This window comes from Fulmarus glacialis, unplaced genomic scaffold (genome assembly GCF_000690835.1).
Source record: "Fulmarus glacialis isolate BGI_N327 unplaced genomic scaffold, ASM69083v1 scaffold12759, whole genome shotgun sequence".
NCBI lineage: Eukaryota > Metazoa > Chordata > Aves > Procellariiformes > Procellariidae > Fulmarus > Fulmarus glacialis.
In genome coordinates, this window is record NW_009233904.1 from 20,123 (window position 1) to 39,415 (window position 19,293).

At 36.0% G+C, this 19,293-nt stretch overlaps 1 protein-coding gene across 1 annotated transcript in view; it reads right to left on the minus strand.

Annotated features, from left to right (window-relative positions):
* The window catches only part of LOC104082369 (uncharacterized oxidoreductase ZK1290.5-like), a 29,725-nt gene extending 10,637 nt beyond the window's left edge, over nucleotides 1-19,088 (minus strand). The window contains exons 1-3 of the mRNA XM_009585480.1: nucleotides 19,028-19,088; nucleotides 18,350-18,598; nucleotides 10,709-10,810 (exon numbers count right to left, since the gene is read on the minus strand). Of these exons, the coding sequence (XP_009583775.1) occupies nucleotides 10,709-10,810; nucleotides 18,350-18,598; nucleotides 19,028-19,088 (412 nt within the window). The remainder of the gene's footprint in view (nucleotides 1-10,708; nucleotides 10,811-18,349; nucleotides 18,599-19,027) is intronic.
* Between the last annotated feature and the right edge of the window lie 205 nt (nucleotides 19,089-19,293).

The window sequence follows — 19,293 nt, forward strand, 5'->3', positions numbered from 1 at the left end:
GTGTTTAGAGTGATGTTGCACAGAGAAAGCTATTCAGATTTGCCAAGAAAATAAACATTTTCCCAGACATCAGAGAAACAATAATTAGAATTTCAATGTTTTTGTGGAACCACCATTTTCTTAAGGGAATACCTTTTTTTTTGAAGGGAATACAATTAAAACATTTCATTTTCATTAAATCCACATATTTAGTTTTGGTAAAGTTAGAACCCTTTGTTTCAACTCCACTGCTTTGTTTTTAGTTACAGTCTAATACCTGAAAGTTGAAGTGTTTTGACTTTTGTATTAAATTACAATATAAAATACAATAAATATGAAAACAATTGCACAGCCTGACTGTATTAAAAGTCTTATTTCAACGCATGGTGGAATTCAAAACACTGGAATTTCCTGAAAAATAGTGTGTTTAAATTTCAACAAACAATCAATGGATTCTACTCTAGAGAATTGCTTCCATCCGCTTGATGGAAGATTAACACACTGTCTCTGCATTGTCCAGATCTGGGGAAGACTGCCTTAAAGCAGGAGATTATACAGAACTATTCCCAAATTTACATCTGCTGGATTAACTCCTAAGAATGAAGAATTAGAAAATGACGGACAAGAAAATGAAGGTCTGGTTAGCTCCTGGGCCTTATCCGACAGACCAACACTTGTGACTATGTATATCAAACAAGATCCACGTAATGATCACACCAGCAGTAGAAATAAAAAAATTACATATTGAGAAACTTGTGTAAAAGGGTCCTGACTCATTGCCTTGAAACAACGGGGAGGTGGTGGTGGGGGATATTTCCTTATATTTCCTCTCTCACAGAGCTCTGACAGAGGTAGGTTCCCCAAAGTTTGCGCCATGGGTCTCAAAACCACCAGAATGCTCTTGAAAAGGGGGGGAAAAAAAGCCTTTTTTTTTTCCAATTTAATACTTGTTTAGTGTGCTTAAAAATCCCATTTCAGACAATTCAGGCACAATTCATGTCTTAGCTGTTGTGATAGCAGGTGGTTTTAAAGTCTATACTTGTTTTTAGCTTAACCAATTTAACTAGTCCTCTGGGATAAAAGTTTGCAATGTGCTAGCTGCAATCCCTCTAGAAAGTACACTTTTAAAATATACATTTATACTGCCTTATTTACAAAGTCACAGAGCTTTGACTCGGGGAGAGAAAGCACCCTCCTTATCTGCTTGAGGAAATGAGTGGTTTGGCCCCTATGAAGCAGATTTTGAGAAAGTGCCAGGTGCAATAAGCAAAGAGTTTGCAATTCCCCATTAGCTCCCGAAGCTTATTGAGGCTTTGCCCTACTCCTTGTGACTCTGACTTCATAGGCTTGAAGAAAAACCTGGCAATGCTTCTTTTATGGGTGCTAAAAATTGACTGACCACAATGGTGGAACATAGATTTTCATCCAGCTTTGAAAAACTATCATGAAACTCTGCAAGACACATTAGAAAACATATTGGCAAAACAATGGTTAATCATAATGGGAAAAAAAAATCAGTATACCTTCTATTCTACACAAAAAAATCCTGGCCTCCACCACATCGGTAATTTCACCACACTGTATTACGCCCGGCTGCTGTGAAGCAATGCATCATGCTAATGGACTGGTTCGCAATGTAGTTGCATATGATTGGGTATGTTTTGCTTTCGTTTATACCAAATTATACAAAGTTTGATGGGCATTGTTAGCTTTGCAACAAAAAAGCATAAATATACTGTCTTGGCACCACAACATTGTTTTAGTACAATAGTGAGCCTTATCTTTCTCTAGCACTACTATGGACTTTTATCAAACTTCCAAATAGTCTCTGGAATATTAAATGTACAAATTTCAGATCAAAAAGGTTTTTTAAGTGACAAAACTGGATACTGGGTTTGTGGAGCCCATTTTCCTCCCCCTCCCTGCCGCTCTACATGAGTCAGAGCAAGGGAGAATTCCCACGTTCAGTGAACAGTGCCCATTCTGTTATATCTTCTATTCAGGCCACAGAATAAAAACACAAATGCATCCACTTTTCACAAGAGGTCAACTGCAGTAACTGTATCTTTATTAAAGGAGGTTACACAGGTTGGAAAGGTCCACATTCTCTGTGATATGCGCACTAAGAACTTCTCTGTGGGTAAATGGTATTACTCATAGAAACAACACAAGATTTGATTCCAGCACAGCTTGCTAAATCAAAGCTGTAGGCTGAGTGTGCCCCACATGCAGATTGCAAGTCAAAGCCTTAATAAATAAAACAGATGACTCTCAGGCAGAGCCAATAAGGAATTAAGTTCTAAATCTACGAAGTAACACTTGTTCCCATTTCACAGACTAAAAAACATAGACACCAAAAGGCTAAGTGTCCTGTCTAAAACACACAAGACGACTGTGGCAAAATTGAAAACACTAAAATCATGCTTTCTCCCCCAAAGAATTTCTTTTTATCCTATTACCACAGTATAAGTGCTTATCAGCCTTAAAATTACTTTCCTGCTACTACAATTCCATGATCATTACTCCTGCTACAAATCACCTGTGAACCATGATAAACTGTGAGGACAAGAGAGGAGGCATGAGTAGAAGTCAAATTGTCAACTTCTGTGACTGAAAACTCATTATAAACATTTAGTTTACACAACTGTTAAATGGCTAACTAAATAGCATAATGCAGCAATACTAGCTTAATGTATTCTGTCTCTTTGATCCTGGCTGCTCATTCTCACTTCTTCAATGCAACACTACCTCAGTTATGTTGACATATTTTTTTTTCCTCGAGTTGACATTACAAACCAGATCAGATTAAAAAAAAATCCACCAAAAAGGCTGTTGTCTGGTTGTTTTCGAAACTGAATCAATTCCCTTGTACTCTTATGGATCTTTCTCTTATGCCAGTTTTAAGCATGTAGAATCATATTGGGAACAGAACACAGGTTTAAAAAAAGGCTGAAAATACATGTTTACATCTAGAACATTCTGCAGCTGCTCACAAACAGTTGGGCAATCAAAACTGCAAGAGCAACATGGTACAGAATCAATCCCCACTATACCTTAAGTCAATATTGTCACCACACGCTATGTTGCTAAAATGTGACCAAAATTATCAACAACTCAGCTAAGTGCTTAAAGGCTATTAGAATATGTACCCTTAAAACTAGCACTTTGAAAGTATTATGGAGAGCACATAGTTAGATTCTAAATAGTTTGTCTCCCCTGTAACTATGATGGCACAGTTTCCTGAACCGGGATACTTTTTGGACTTCTGTATCAGGGATAATGATTCCCAACTGGTATGAATAACAGCAACCTGACTGATGTCAATAAAGCAATACTGATTTACAATAGCTAAGAACCTAGGGCTTAAATTCAACATATGCAAAACAGATAAATGATGCCTTTTCCCCAAATCACGAACATTATTTATTGAGACAAAAAGTTATTTTGGACAAGGACTTTCCTTTGAAATGTATTTCAGCATTGCCTTCCTCCCAAGAGTTCTTGTGTTCACACTGGGACCTCTAGGCACTTCTGTGTGGATACACAAATGTGTACATTTGCTTTAAGTAAGCTAAGCAAAAAGATTTATCTAAATTTTTGACAAAAAGGATTCACTTGCTAGTAGAAAAAACACAAACCATACACTGCAATAAATCATGAAACAAAGAAGTCTGAGGGCTTATTTTTACACTTAGAATTACCCATGAAGTCCTTAAAATTAAAAAAAAAGAAAAAAAAAGAGCAAAACATAACAAATGAGGATAGACATTCATGCAAGTTTAGATTTGTTCCCACTTTTACATCTGCACCAAAATGACTTATTCTATGGCAATTTCTTACTCTTAAATAAGATACTGCACATTATAAGGACTTCTTTATGATCTTTAACATAAATATGTGTAGTAATTTTTTTTTTGCATATGTCTTCAATTGCTGTCTTATCTGATCAACAGGGTGTGGTGCAACCAACATCCTCACCAACTGCAACCACCTTCAACCCATGAAAACACATCTCTGAACTGTTTCTGATCATAACAAGCTCATGAGACATCTTCATCTGTACAGAGAGAATACTATACATCATGTGAAAAAGATGTCTTGCTAGGAAAACTAGTTACTTGCTTTTACCAATTAAAACTTCAGTGCAACTTACATACACACATTCACATATGACTTCCACCAACATAAACACTCTTGAGACAAACATTTTGTGGAGCTGTAACACAAATGTTTGTGAATTGTCAGCTGTTCATCATTTGACAATATAAGCATAGATTTAAGGTAATTTTTCAGTAGAATAAAAACAGAATATGTAATCTAGGAAAGGATGTACTAGAAATTTGTGCCACCTACACAAAAACTGTATTTGGTTTACTGAACCCTCACTCATACTTTTAAGAACTCATAGAAAATGGAGGAAGAAAAGATTATAATTGAACTGGTCTATGCCCAAAGATGAAAAGGACAAGAATATTGTTAAGGTTGATTAGATTTCTTCTCTCACTTGGAATTAGGCAAAACGTAAGTTTTTTCCCGAGAACATAGTGACATGGCTTCAATTACTGGGCTAAACAATTTCTGTTACTTTACGGGATTCTCTTCAAACCATACACGAAGACTGTTAAACTAACATTAATGGAATAATTGTATTTATTTTGCAGAGCATTTCTCTATGTTTAACAAAATCATATGTTAACACATTAAGGAATTTCTGATGCAAGTATGAATATTTCATGTAAGCATAAGCTGCACTGCTTACACTAAAAAGATAAGCAAAAAATTTTACTTTTAGTAAAATGGCACTGAGTTCCAGTGGGACCTGAATCCAGAACAACCACCATGTTACTACTCTGGCCAACTTCAGGCAAAAGCTGGCTGGAGGCCCTCATTCTTCATTTTTAGATGTAGGGACAAATAATCATGTGCATGTGTGTATGAAAAGCCTGCCGAGATGATGGGCTAGCCACAATGCCAAAATCAAGGTCATTAAAGATACTGCATATGGAAAGGGTCATTTTGCTAGGAACAGACCAATTACCAGTGAGCATATATAATGACTATTCATGATGTCAAAGCAGCTTGCCACACTGCTTTCATCTGCCAGCAGACAAATGCCTATACAAGAATGTTGCAGCTGTCAAAGGAATATTTGACTCAATGTATGTATCTTGGAATGGGTTCTGTAGGCAGTCTGGGCTCTGTCCTGAGGTATTGGAGAGGATAATTCCACAAAATGACAATGTACGAGACCACAAAAATTCAAACCATAGCCTTGATATTACAAGAACCCTAGTTGATTTCAGCTGTTACAACAGAAAGAACCAGTTATTATACACAAATGTCTCACTGACCAAAATTAAGAATTTTTTTCTCCCTTTTCCCTCAGCACTGTTTATTCCATAACTCTTTAAAGGAAAACATGTATGCAGGCTGTTGAACAAAGACACACATCTAGAATTCTCTGCCTCTTAGCTCTGCAGTACAGATAGAGACTTCTTTACTCTGACTGCGACCTTAAGACAGATGCACATACAGCAATGGAGTCACCTGGCTCCTGTGAAATAGCTCCAGTCAAACCAGAGCAGATTAACAACTCACAGAAGATAACAACAAACAAACAAACAAAAAGCTAAACTACATTCTCAGGCATAACAGTACTTAAAGAAACTCATTCTTGAAACTGGAAGGTTGTCCTCAGCTAGTAGAAATTAGTTTAACAATAAGGTCTTTCCTGCTATGAATAAAGAGCTATCAGCTTGGTCTATCAGAAGTCACCTAGCATTTTTAAATGGGAGTTTTTAGTGCAGGTAGTGCCTTTATTCTATACTGTCAGGTACAAACCACAATTCTGAAAAGAGTAAAGAAAATAATTATCCTCCCCCATTCATTTTTTCCCAGTTCTCAACATAAAGAAGCTGCAATGACTGATAGTGGAAATTGCCACAGTTCCTCAGGAGCTTTTCCACTAGGAAAGCTTCCGATCACTTGGGCTGACTACCAAGACCAGGTGCAGAATTCTGATCCCTGAGCTACCATACGAGATGGCACAATTCCCTCTGGAAGCAAGGCCGGGCCTAAATGCATGCAAATCCCAGGGTCTGAAGACTTATGGAAGACAACAGACTCTAAGACAAAACAGAAATCTCTGCACTGAATCCTTTCTTAACTGGCATGTGAATATCTCATGAATCAAGCAGTGTTATAATTCATTAATATTACAAATAAGCATTCTAATATACTTTCTGTGTAATCTGGGAAATCGTACATACAATTTATAAGTTTTGGTTCATGTTCTGGAATGATAAAATTGCTAAGGTTTGTATACCACTGTAAATATGTATTTACCTTTGTTGACCAGGACCGTATGACATTTTTCCCTGGAAAGGTATTTAGGGAAACCAGCAAATTTAATGACTGGACTCTGGCTATACAACAGGAATACTAAAAAAAGCAAACTAAAAGTATAACCTTGCCTCATTTGTAGCGAAGATAGGGAAAAGAGGATAGAGCGTAAAAAGATAAAAATTTCAGGTTAAACAGGGAAAGATGCTGGTAGGACTTTCAATGGATTCTAAGAAACATACTGAAGGATTTAGCCAGGAGAAAACAAAAGATGAGCATGTTTAGCCAAAGACTCTGTAGTTCAATGACAAACCAGAAAGACACAGGACCATGTTCCACACACAACCCAGAGGAATTAAAACACCTGAAGTGGGAAAAACTTTCAGGGTGTGTTATTTTAACATAGATAATACATTTATTATCTCATACTGTTACAGTAAAGGACAAAAGTGGCTTCAGAATCCCTATGAGTGTTTTTGGGCATGCTCTCATACCTATCATGGTCTCCCTCACAAAAAATCTCAAGAAAAATGCCCAGGATTCTGGAAAATTGTTTTTAACCTGAAGTGAGATCTTGAGATAGGTGCTCAGTTGCATTAGGCAGCTGAACAGTGGATTCAAGCACAAGGGTGAGTGCGCTAAAATATGAAACCTTCTTTCAGGTATGTTCCTGAAACCCCAGCCTTGGGGCAGTAACCAGCTTCTGTTTAGTTTCCACAGATAAAAAGCACACTGGATCCAAGGAGTGCAGCCCAAAACTTCAGTATGGTAAGTAATCAACTGGAGAGGGTAACCAGATCTCTAACAAATACTACTAAGATTCTCATTTTAAACTGTTCATGTTTCCAGTTCAAATCATATCAGGACAAAAGATTCTTTTGAAAAATGTTAAACTCAAATTCCTTTTGATGAAATACAAAACTAGTATAGTGGTAAGCCACAGTGGGGATTTTTCAGTGACAGCAAAGGATCTTTCTCATCACCTGAATCTATTCTTTTCTATTTAGAAGAATATTCTGATGTCACAGCTCAACTCCAAACCTGCATTAAGAGTATATATAGGAAGCACTACTAAGCAGTCAAGAATTAAGAAACAGTAAACTTAAGGATGCCCACACATCTCCATGAATGCACATCTACCAGTTTACACACCAATTTTATTGGCACATGCTGCATTCAAATAACAACAAACCTGCTATTTCTTCTACAGCCAGAGGTACTCAGGAGTTTACTAAAATTAGCCTCATTATAATCTGAGGAGTTTTGTTTAACTTTTAATGCAAGTTTTCTGCTCCCTAAAATATTTATTTTAATAATTTTGACAAATAATTCAGATTTTTTTTAAACCTGTCACACAGAGTTTTTATTATCTGGGGGCAGAGTCTTATAAATCAGTGCATGCTGACCTGGACAGGGGCACAGACCCAGAACCTCTGGTCTCTCCTCAGTTAGCGGGGTAAGAAGATCCTTCAGGTCAGAAGCCCCTCAAGTTGTGCTACTGCAGCCCTGTGTCTCAGCTGCTATGTGCTGGCTCTCAGATGAACTTGGTTGAATCTATCTTTGTAGATGTGAGCTAAAAAAAATTCTCTCAAACTTATGAATGTAGACACAGTTGGGATTTTTCTTGTGTCAACTTGTGACCAATCTAAAACTTAACACAATCTTAAAAAAATCTGCATTAAAGACTTTTACATTCTTGGGTACTAACAGTTTATTTTCTCTCCTCCTAGGTCAATCAGTAACAACAATAAAAAAGACTATTAATAATTTATATTATTTTAAAATGTTGCTTGCCCCAGGTAAGTGGAAATTTGCAGAATAAATATTAACCTGGCTTTAAATTGAAGTTGAAAGAATGAGCTTTTCAAATATCTGCACTCAAACGATCTGTGAATACAGAGAAGTGATTAAAGAAAATCTTGTTAACTTCAGCCAGACCAAAGACTTAAGTCAATATTGAGATCTTTTAACCATTTCATAAGTCTCCTGTAGATAGATATGCATAATCAGTCCCATAACATAAACCAATTTTTTTTCTACAGAGAACAGCATTTATTGTCACTGCACTTTCAGACACACTTCAATGTGGACATAGCTAGTTGCTAAATCCACTAGCAAATTGAATAATTTCAGTATTTCCTTTGTAAATTGACTGCAGAAGCATATTATTGGTTTAAATGGTCAATCCTTAAATGTGAAGCTTTTAGTTTCTACTTTTGTTTTTTTGCAGAATAAACGTTTCCTAAAAAAAAAAAAAGTAACATGATTACAAACAGGAGCCAATGACTACCTGAACCAATGTCAAGTTCAGAGAAGACAAAGAACTCACCTGTTTAGTATAGATCTTACAGTTTCTCCCCAAATAAATGAAGATGATTTTTTTTCCCTCAAGTAAGGATTTGAACAAATTCTATATTCAATTCATACCAAGGCTAACATGTTGCTCACATAACACATAGCAAGTCACATAAAGATATGCAGCAAGTGTTTAATCTTCAGTGGAAAGTCTAGTGGTTAACCATGCAAACAAATTATTTAACATTTTCCTCAGGAATCATTGCATTTCCATGTCCAGAGTGGTTAACATTTGCGTGTCGTTTCAGTAACACATACTTATGGTCAGGACATCCAGTGTCTGTATCCCCTAAAGCAAAAATGGGGAGGTTAATGTTCTGAGGCACTTGATTCAACCAGAGTAATAGATTTTCCTTCCCCTGTAGATGATCTAACTGAGGTAATTTAGACAACCAGAGCTGGAAAACTTACGCTTAGCTAAATGAATCATGAGTCTACAAAATGCTTAAATTCAGAAAAAGACTGAGGGTAGCAACATGCAAATTGACAAAACTGTTGAAGAAATGCAATTGCAGGAAAAATAAAAATAACATGGGATGTCTGTAAAGAGGTATCACGCATAGGAACAGAAGTAATTTTTCCTCTGCCTATGAGGCCAGCAATGGTATTTCCAGTGTCTTACTGGAAGACCACTGAATAGCTCACAGTCTTTCCCATTAGGAAGATATAGAGAAAGAAAAACTTGTGTAAGACAGGAAAGATCACAAATGCACACGTAAAAGCTGAAAAAAGCCAATAGGATAGCAATAATAACAGAAGGTGAAAATACAACCTGTTTGCAGCAAATTAGGATGGCATATCTAGGCACAAATGACATGCACCAACTTAAATACTCATCAGAAAAAAAACTTCTCAATGGAAAGATGAACTACCTTGTCAAATAATCCATCTTTGGACTTAAAAGTCATTGATGCTTTGAAATATTACGTCGGTGTAGTGTTTCTTTAAAAACTGAATGTTGTAATCCCTTACATGGGCAGAAAACACTTTTTGCAACTTCCCTTATGCTTAATATAAAAAGCAAGAACAAAAGATGTATCAAAGATAATTTACTTCTGTGTCTCCAGAGGCAGACCAAAAGTAACTGAAGGGCTGAAGTGTAAGACAAGTTTATTTATTGCTCTGATAAAACTGGTAGCAGCACACAGCTTGCAATTGCCTTTGCACAACTCTCCTGCTACAATCACTATTTCAGCAACTGTGGGTTAGTGGATAGACTACTTAATCCAAGAAGTCTTCTCTCTGTCCGTGGAACTTCTCTGAAGCCGTAAACAGGGTGGTCCACGTTGCCCAAGAACTGCATGACAGGATCTTCTCTTACGACACTATTTCTAATAATACTGCATACTTCAGCAAAATCCTTCTCTTAAATTTACATGATAAATTATGATTGGGACAGTCTACTCTTCCTATTGCTATGAATGTAAACTAAGTTTGCAGTGCACCAAAAATCAAATTGACAGTTATCAGAACTTGAGAGAATAGCTCCCCTCTTTGAATTTTTTTTTTCCAAAAGTTAGTACCAAAGAATCTTCAGTTGAGTATTTGTTCCTCATCTAGCCATTTTGTTTTGTTGACCTTTTCTAAAACACAAATGGATCTATAAAGTACCACAATATATGACAAATTGGAAAATGGCATCATACAATTAAAAAAAAAAAATCTAAAGGAAGTAAAATTTAGCGTGATTTATACTTAAAGCAGAGGCTACTACAAAGATGTTCTATAGTGGCATATACATTTCAATGTAATCTGTAGATTTCCTCAAGAAAGTATGCACACCATCATTAATCTCACAGGAAGAATTTGGCAATGTATTATTTACAAGCAACACAAAGCTCTCTTATTTAACTTACGAAAATGCTAATGCTGCAATTTCCAAGGAGATTCACATAACACCCCCCCCAAATCCCACTGAAATATGAGCATCCAGTTCAAATTAAGTTTTTGAACATCTCTCACTATGAATTCCCCAAATCCCAAAATGCACTATAATTTTTTCTGCCAAGATAGGTTTTCATTATTGTATCACCTTTCTCATAGAGCTCCTCCATTGCTGTCCAGGTTTCAGCTCGCACCTCTCGATTACTTTTACCCGGAACTTGTGCATCAGGCCAGTGTATCAAATAAAGATCTAAAAGAAACAGAACCAGACTACTCATTAAAGCGTCCAGAAAATATATACATCAAACCATGTGAAACAGCATTTTCCCTCCATAATGGCCCCTAACATATTAACATAAAAATAGTTATAATTACTACTTCATGATCATTACTGTGTACTTCCATTTAGTTTTAATAAACAAAATCTACAACATTTCATTAACAACTAAAGGTAGCAGAAGTTGCACATGTGCCACAGGTTTAGGTCACTGCAATCAGAATTTCATGGTCACATATGCACTTAATAAACTTTCAACGCATAACAAGCCCCATTTAAATCAAAGGGATTTTGGTCACTGGAATTAAGACTGGACTACTGCTGAAGTGCTACAAGTCTTCAAGTTTACGGAAGATAAGTATGTTTGGCAGTTCTATAGATATTTTATACAACCTCAGCAGTGGGTCTGTTTTCTTCCCTTCTAAAGAATACTTCCATTTATGAGTTTCTGTTGGAAATTACAGCACATTCTTTCATGCAGTTTTTTTGCCATAATTTTGTGGCAGCATTTGTGATTTTTTTTTAAAGCATTTTTTTAATATTATTTTAAGGGAACAAAATTATGCTTTACTATATTGAAAATGTAGTAAATTTCAAACACAATTAAGATTTACTGCTGATGAAATTATCCAAGCAGCTACTGAAACTGGCTCAGGGAAGTATTTTTTTTGTGTTGTCTCCATGCAAGAAAAGACTATCCTTCTACTGAAAAAGGAAGGATTCCAACATAAATTAAAAATGAGAAATTTACATGTATTGGACTCAGAGTTCCAAATCAGATTATCTAAATTTCAAAAGCGATAGGATCTATAACTCCTTTGTAAGTTTGTAGACACTACTACATTCTGAAGGAGAAACTTAGGAGATACTTTGAAAACAATTACATTTCTACTTAAATCCTAACTGCAGATTAAACAAGTCTGCAGGCATCCCAGTTAAAGAGGTGTTGGTCTTTGCCGCATACGTTAGTCTCACACAAAACAGGAAAAGGAAATAAATGCATGACTGAGATGTGCATCATTGTCTTTGTGCTTTATAATATTCCTTTTTTGGCAGTTCAAATATAGAATTAAGAAATAAAAAACTAGACTCGTTTGCAATGAGCAGAGTTTTTTGTTCTGAATGCATCACACCCTTCATTTACAGCACCTCTGTGAAAACACAGATCCTCTGCCATACTTTTTTTATTCACATTTAATGACTGCACTAATGATTACTATGCCACTGGGCTGGTATATTAGCTTTCCACCGCTAGAAATACAAATTCAACCTTGATTTAAGAGGAAAAGGTAACATGAAATTCAATATAATACACCGGTTCCCATTTGGGCACATCATTGCAACGCTGTTAAAGACAGTATTTTGCTTACACTAAGAATCTAATTAGAACAGTACAGAATTTTGTACAGTAAGATACATTACAGATGTATCGAGGAAAAAATCATTTTGGGAGTATTACAAAAATAATGAGCTAAATTTGCACTTTCTGGTATCAATAACCCATTAGACATTTAAACGCAATTGCTCAGACAAGCAAATATCACTTACATATAATGATTTTCAGCATCTGGATTTAGGTCACATTTAAAGAGAAAGTTGCTTGTTCTTTGCCCTTATATATATAAAATCCACTCCCAATTTAGAAAAGAGTGAAAAAACCCACATGCAGTCTTGTTCATCACTAATCTGTGAATAATTACTACTTCTCTAATTGCTCTGAAGAAAGAAGTTGTATTTATTAAGAATAAATACCAATATATGGTACTGGAATAAATACTAATTTCTGTGACATTTAAGTGAAAACTAATATTGGGATATTGATTAAAGCATTTGGTAAGGTTATGTTCAAAACTCAGGAAAACTCTAATTCTGTTGCCAATAAAAGTCTCTTTTAAAATTTCCACTGACTTATATTAGACGCAATCCCAAGGATTAGCATTAGGAATTGCTAATATCAAGTGTTCACTTTGAGCCAAAATTATACATGCCATTGGCAGTACTTACTGCATAGAGACTGTCATGTTTTAACCTAAATTTTTGTGCTTGGATAAAGCAAATGTCATATATAAGTAGGTGTAAGTTACTGGTATCTGATGCCTACCTCATGTAAAAATGGAAGAATTACATATCTTTAATTGCTGCTTGTTATGTTCTCCAAATCAGACTAATAAGAACTGCCTAACTATGCAGAAACATGTTGTATAGCACCAACAAAAAATAATCATTAACTTCAGCAGAATTTCACCAAAAGCTACTTTTCCAAAAGTCTGAATATTCAGTTAGACATCGCAGTTTGCAGATGTTCACACAAATAGCTACACCATGGATTTCCACATACAAAGATGCTTTGTACTCAGCCAAGAAACTGAAGCACTCTCAGAAGAATGACTTTTAACAGATTTGATAACTGAAAGATCTCTGGCTTTGGATATTGAAAAAACACAGCACATCACCATTCCCTGTATTAGCATCTGAGACCTCTTCAATGCAAACATGATTAGCTGTTGGTCCTTTGTTTTAGAAAGGTGATGTTATCGGGTCTGTGATGTCCCTATCATCCTATTACGTTTATTTTAATTTAGGCTTTTTGTTGAAATAAAAATTACTTCACAGTTAGAAATGTATGCATTTAGGGCTAGAAAGCATCTACTGGACCACAAAGTGCAGTTCTCCTCACTGCAAGAAGTGTTTGCAAAAGATGTGGGGCAAAGGTACCTTATCTCACAGATAGAGTAGAACAGTCTTTCTGCCAGTCATGCGCAAACCACCCCATCACAGCTAGAAGTGGAAGGAATACAGTGTACCTTGCACTGAGCAATAGAGCAGCCACTCTATTTAAATAAACTAAGCATAGTTCATTTTAAATTAGGATCTGCTTTCTTCTACTGCATCTGTTAGAAAACTTTCCATAATACCTGTAGGCCAATAAAAACAGTAAGTGCCTCACAAACGAAGGTCTACGATTTCATCTTCATTTGTATACATTCACACCTACACCCACACACTTTCTTTTGCTTAAAATATTTCCCCTCCTGGGGGATTACATGAACACAAACACCCTTATTTTCATTTGGAAGCAAGAAATTAGTTTTAAATTATTTATCAAAATAGCTTAAGATTCCAGTAACTAAGAAATGTGTAACTTTATCACTGGAGGTTTTTAAGAACAGACTACGTTTTTACCTGTTGAGAATGATGTGGCTGTGCCTTGTAGTGTGGGATAGATTAATCAACACTTTGAAATGTCTTCCAACCATTTTTTTTTTAAACAATCTTAACTCAAAATAAAAAACCCCAATGATTCACAGCATCAGGATGCACTTGAGAAAGAAGAGAAATACCCAAACATTCACAATCAAATTCTGTATTTACCAGCTTTTTACAGCATCCTTTACAGATAATCAAGCTGTAGTGGTGCAGCGGTAAGTGAGGGCCTGGAGTTCATTCAAATGTCAAAACACAGTGCTGCAGGAAAACTAAAATTAACACGTGAACTGCTTTCACACAGACATTTAAAATAGAGTGGCTTATTACTTCTTAGTTGTTGCGGCACCTATAATCAACACAGTTCCTCTTAACTCAAAAGTACAGGGACATTTTACACATTCAAAAGCCAAAAGCATGTTGTCAGGTAATAAAAGTTTGCAATTCTATTCAAATTCCTAATATTAAAAAAAAAGGTCAAAACTCACTATAACAAACCTAGTTTTGAAGAACAAGCCCTGGCTCATAACAAACCTAAAAGCAAAAGTATATTTTTTCAATGTTTAGCACAGTTATCTTAATGCAATGATTCTATTTTCTCTGCTTTTCTCAAACGTCACTGCACTTAGTATGTACATGATGTATTTTTCTGTCCTGCTCAGTCTTCGTTTTTGTTTGTTTTTTATTCTATTGGAACAAGGATCAATGTGAAGCAACCTCCAAAGTGTTCTGAATTCATACACAATCTGAACTGGGTGTATTATCATCATTCATGTGATTCATCTACTACACTGAATATGCTGATAGAACAGTGGTCCAACTCCAGCTGGGGATTTGTGATAGGTTAAATTTGCCTGAACGTGACAGACTTGGAACAGTCAAAAGGAAAATAAAATTGTTTATAAATTCGGTAACCCACAAATCACATTCAAGTAGAAGTTACTTTGGAGGTTTGATCCAAATCCCAAGGAATGTATTCTGCTACTGCCAAATCTGTAAGATTTCCTGCCATTTCATATTGGTTTACTGTGACTGCTAGTTGAGGACCACATTTAGAAAATGCAAGGAGCAGAATATCTGTTACAACCACTGCCCACAAATAATACAAATTTCCAGCTTCTCATGGATATATAATCTACCGATTCAAATAAAAATCCTGGAACACTGCTCTCCTAATACCATTTGCCCGAAAAACGTTTATCGAAAAGGTTTCATAACAGTATTTTACATGGAACACTTTTTTCTCTTAAAAAGTTGCAACTGCTTTCAGCAGTTCATCTGTTTCAACAGCTGGTATTCTATATACTGCTAATGCACAGATTTATCAATTCCCTAGTCTCTAATTGAGTCTGCACGGATGGACTGTGTAGCCCATAAGGATCCTCAAGAAAATTAACAGGACCCTCCTTGGAACAAAGAGCTTAGCTGCACATTTAGCTGCCAGGGCTCCTACAGCTTTTTCTTTTTGCAGTCTTCTGAATGACTAACTTTCCCTCCAACATAAAGGTCTAACTTCACACATATATTATTTAGGATCTTTCAATTTCCTATATGAATGATGTATCTTACGGAAATGCTGTGATCCACCACACATTTGGTTAATGTCATATAATGAAATCAGGAAATTCTGATTTAGGTACATTTCATGTACCTTTATTTCACATTCCTATTTCACAGAAAAACTGTCAGCTTTAACACATGCTTGTAACTAAAGAATTTACTTTCCTAAATAAGCTCGGACACAAATTGCCCTGTTATTACCAGACCTTTTCTTGTCATGGATTTCATGTCCTTTCTATGGTATAGACTGGGCAGCAGAAAAGGGACATAAAATGCAAGTATGAATGAAAACAGAGCTAAGATATCTAAGCATAGTTCTACAAGCTTATAACTATATTTTCAAACCAACCTGCTGCATTCCAGTAACTTTTGTTAGACTTTTGATAATTTCCATCAAAAAGCTCTTACTCTAAGCATTTGAAACACTTGAAATAGTCCATGTTTCAAGACATTGCCACTTTTTGCTTAAAAATCCTTCCAATAGCACCTTCCAGCTGGGTGCTTTCAGACAGGGGGTATAGGACTCCCTAAAGCATGATGCTTTCTGTGAACCCCATGAAACGCACCATGTATCATACGTCCTCTAAGGGTCTACTTCACCAGCATATATAGCACTGAACATAGAACTCAGCCTTATTTCTTTCACACGAGTGAAGATCATACCATGTTTAACAAAAATGGTCTGTGGAGTTGATCCAACATAGATTAAACTCAAGCAGCCAAAACGGTTACTCCATTTGCCATCCCATCCTTCTTGGGGAGGTCACTATCCTCATTGACAGATCAGTGAATTGCATGTGAAGTATTTCCTAAGCCACCACAGTTTACAAATCATCAAGTTAAAGCAAACTGAAGGCAGCATTGATTTAGGTCACTAAGTCAGACTAAGTGGTGGTTCAGGAAGAGCTTTTTCAGACATCTCCACATCAGTGGAAGAACGGTGAGGAAGGACGGGTGAGGGTATTAAAAAAAAGAAAAAAAAAAAAGGGGAGGGGCAATATCTGATATGGAGGCAAACTGCACAGGCAGTTGTAATGCTCCTTAATTTGTCTTACTAATATGAGCAAAAGAAGTCTCAGAGCTGAATATATCTGACAAACTGAAGTTCTGTTTATGCCAATCCAAGGATTCACTCACATGGTGACAGTATTTGTGCATTTCTTGCTCTCAGATATTTTTTCCCTTGTTTCATGTATTTCTGCTTAGCAGCAATATGTAAACTGAGTATTTGTGTGAGCACCTACTTGAATCAGTCTACTACCTGAGAAAATAAAAGCAAATTACAATACTGAAAGGAATCACCGAAAATGATTTCCTGGAAGTGAGTCAAGTTTTATTCTCATCAATATTCAGCACCAGTGCCATAGCAAGCAGAAGAAAAAAGAAAGCAAACACAAAACATAACAAGCAGAAAGCAGAGAGGAGGAAACATGTTATTTCTCAGCTTAGAGGAGAAAGTCAGGGCTTGAAACTTTGTTTATGAAAGTCTCCTTGCAGTGACCTGTATTTGCATGGGACAGACAAAAAGATTTTATTTCACTTTGCATTATTCTGTACCTGTGCAGGAAGTTAAGGGATACATTTCCATAAAGAATGGAACCAAAGATGTTCATACAAATATCTCAGTCTTTAACAGACACAGGTTTTTTTCCCTTCATCTTGCAATTTACCCAAGCAAAAAAGCTAGTGAATACAGCACACAGCTGCCATTAATATTATATGCCATTAATTCTCCAAAATCTGTACTTCCTAAAAGCTCTTCACTTCCTCAATTAAAGTTTATTTATTGGTAACAGGGGGACAGGGTGAGGAAAGAGAAGCCAAATGAGAGTTTTCAGGACACTGACAGATAATGTCTGATGGTTAGGTCAATTATTCCTTAATTATCAGCATAAACACTATCTCCACCAGTGTCATTATTTTAGATTATTACTTTAAATTCATCTACCTCTACCTCCACTTTTTCATTGCTCCAGCTAGGGAAGAAGAAGCAAAAGCATTTTAAGAGAATATCATGTTTATTTTTATCAGGTACCTTCTTTCCTATGACCTCTTGCAAAGAATTAATTGGCATCATTATTGCAGCTCTTTGCCTGTCTAATAAGGCAGTAACAATATCACATCTTTGACTACAAGAGGTTTATGATCAGGGTAAGTTTGAAAGTGCACAAGTCTAATTCAGTGTTAGTTAGATTTAGCCTTCTAAAGTCTTGTAGATACTTCTAACATTTTCCCCAAAGTATATTGCATCAGACAGACCAAACCAAAGGCAGGTATTCAGAATTTTTAAAAGTTAATAGACCTACAAAATAAGTTTTCGAAAGGACTCCCACTCCTTGAGATTCAACAGACCACACAAGAAATTAGGCATTTTTGTCGCCATGTTACCAATAAGTTATTGTAAAGTTTACGAATCCTTGTTTCATAGGTTTCGGGTGTTTTTAGCAAAATATATAAAACTCATGTAGTGGATCCTCAAATCAATTTAACAGTGAAACATACCTTTACAAAACATACCTTGATCTGTTTTAAAACATTTGCAACAAGGAAAAATTCTGTGCTTTCAATTATATGCATGTGAACTCCCTAGAGAACAAACAGAACAAGAAATCTGCAAATGTGTAAATAAAGGCAGAATTTGGTTTCTGTGATCCATCTGTACTACATAATTTTTTTCAGGAATTAATTCATCTTTGCAAATACTCACATGGAAGGTGCAATAAATGAGCTATATGTAAAGATTCATACCAAGATATTCAACACCAAGTCTTTCACATGACTCTAAGCAGGCTTTTTTTGTGTTTTCATAGCCATAATCACTATGCCACAGTTTGGTAGTTATCCAGAGTTCCTCCCGCTTCACACCACTCTCTTTGATGGCTTTTTGGAGGAGAGATTCACAGCCATATCTTTTTGCTGTGTCAATATGACGAATGCCACATTTTTGTAATGCATGGACCACAGCATCATGGGAATAGCCACCTTGATGGGAAGTACCTAGACAAACAAAATCAGAAGTGAATTGTCAGCAGTGAATTATGAGGGACATATTTTATCATTCTTTTTAATTTTTGTTTTCCTTTTTTTGTATATTGTCACAGAACCGTCTTATTCAATTTTCATTTCCTAATAGTAAAGAAATGGGAACTGATAGATCTCTAGGCTGGGAAAATACATAAAGTGCTAGAATGTTGATGCTGATCAGAAATAACTCCACCAAAATCAAATATCAACAGCATTTAACTGTAAAGAAGTGATTTCAGAAGACCATCAAAAAGAAAACACATACTTTATGGACAATTAGTATATGGCACTTAATTTTCATATAGGAGCACAACATTTACAGATGAAAATATTAAAAATAAGAAATAAAATATAACTTAAAAAACAATTTACTTTGCAGAAAGCATATCCTGAAACCTTTACTCTGTTGAACTCCTGGTAGCTTCAAGTTATTATTGCATTGTACAACCCCAGATTGGGCCATACCGCACATGCAATTCACCTAATGTCAAGCTCAGCAGTAACCAAAACAATGGAATCCTACACAAGAGATACAGAATGGGCATACAGGGAGTTTCAGTAACAAAGTACTGAACTCTCATTGTGTAGGTATTCACTGGATGTGTATTTTGCATGTCAAGAGGACGGAAGGAGGAGGAGACTCAGCAAAAAAAGCAACCAGCAGGAGG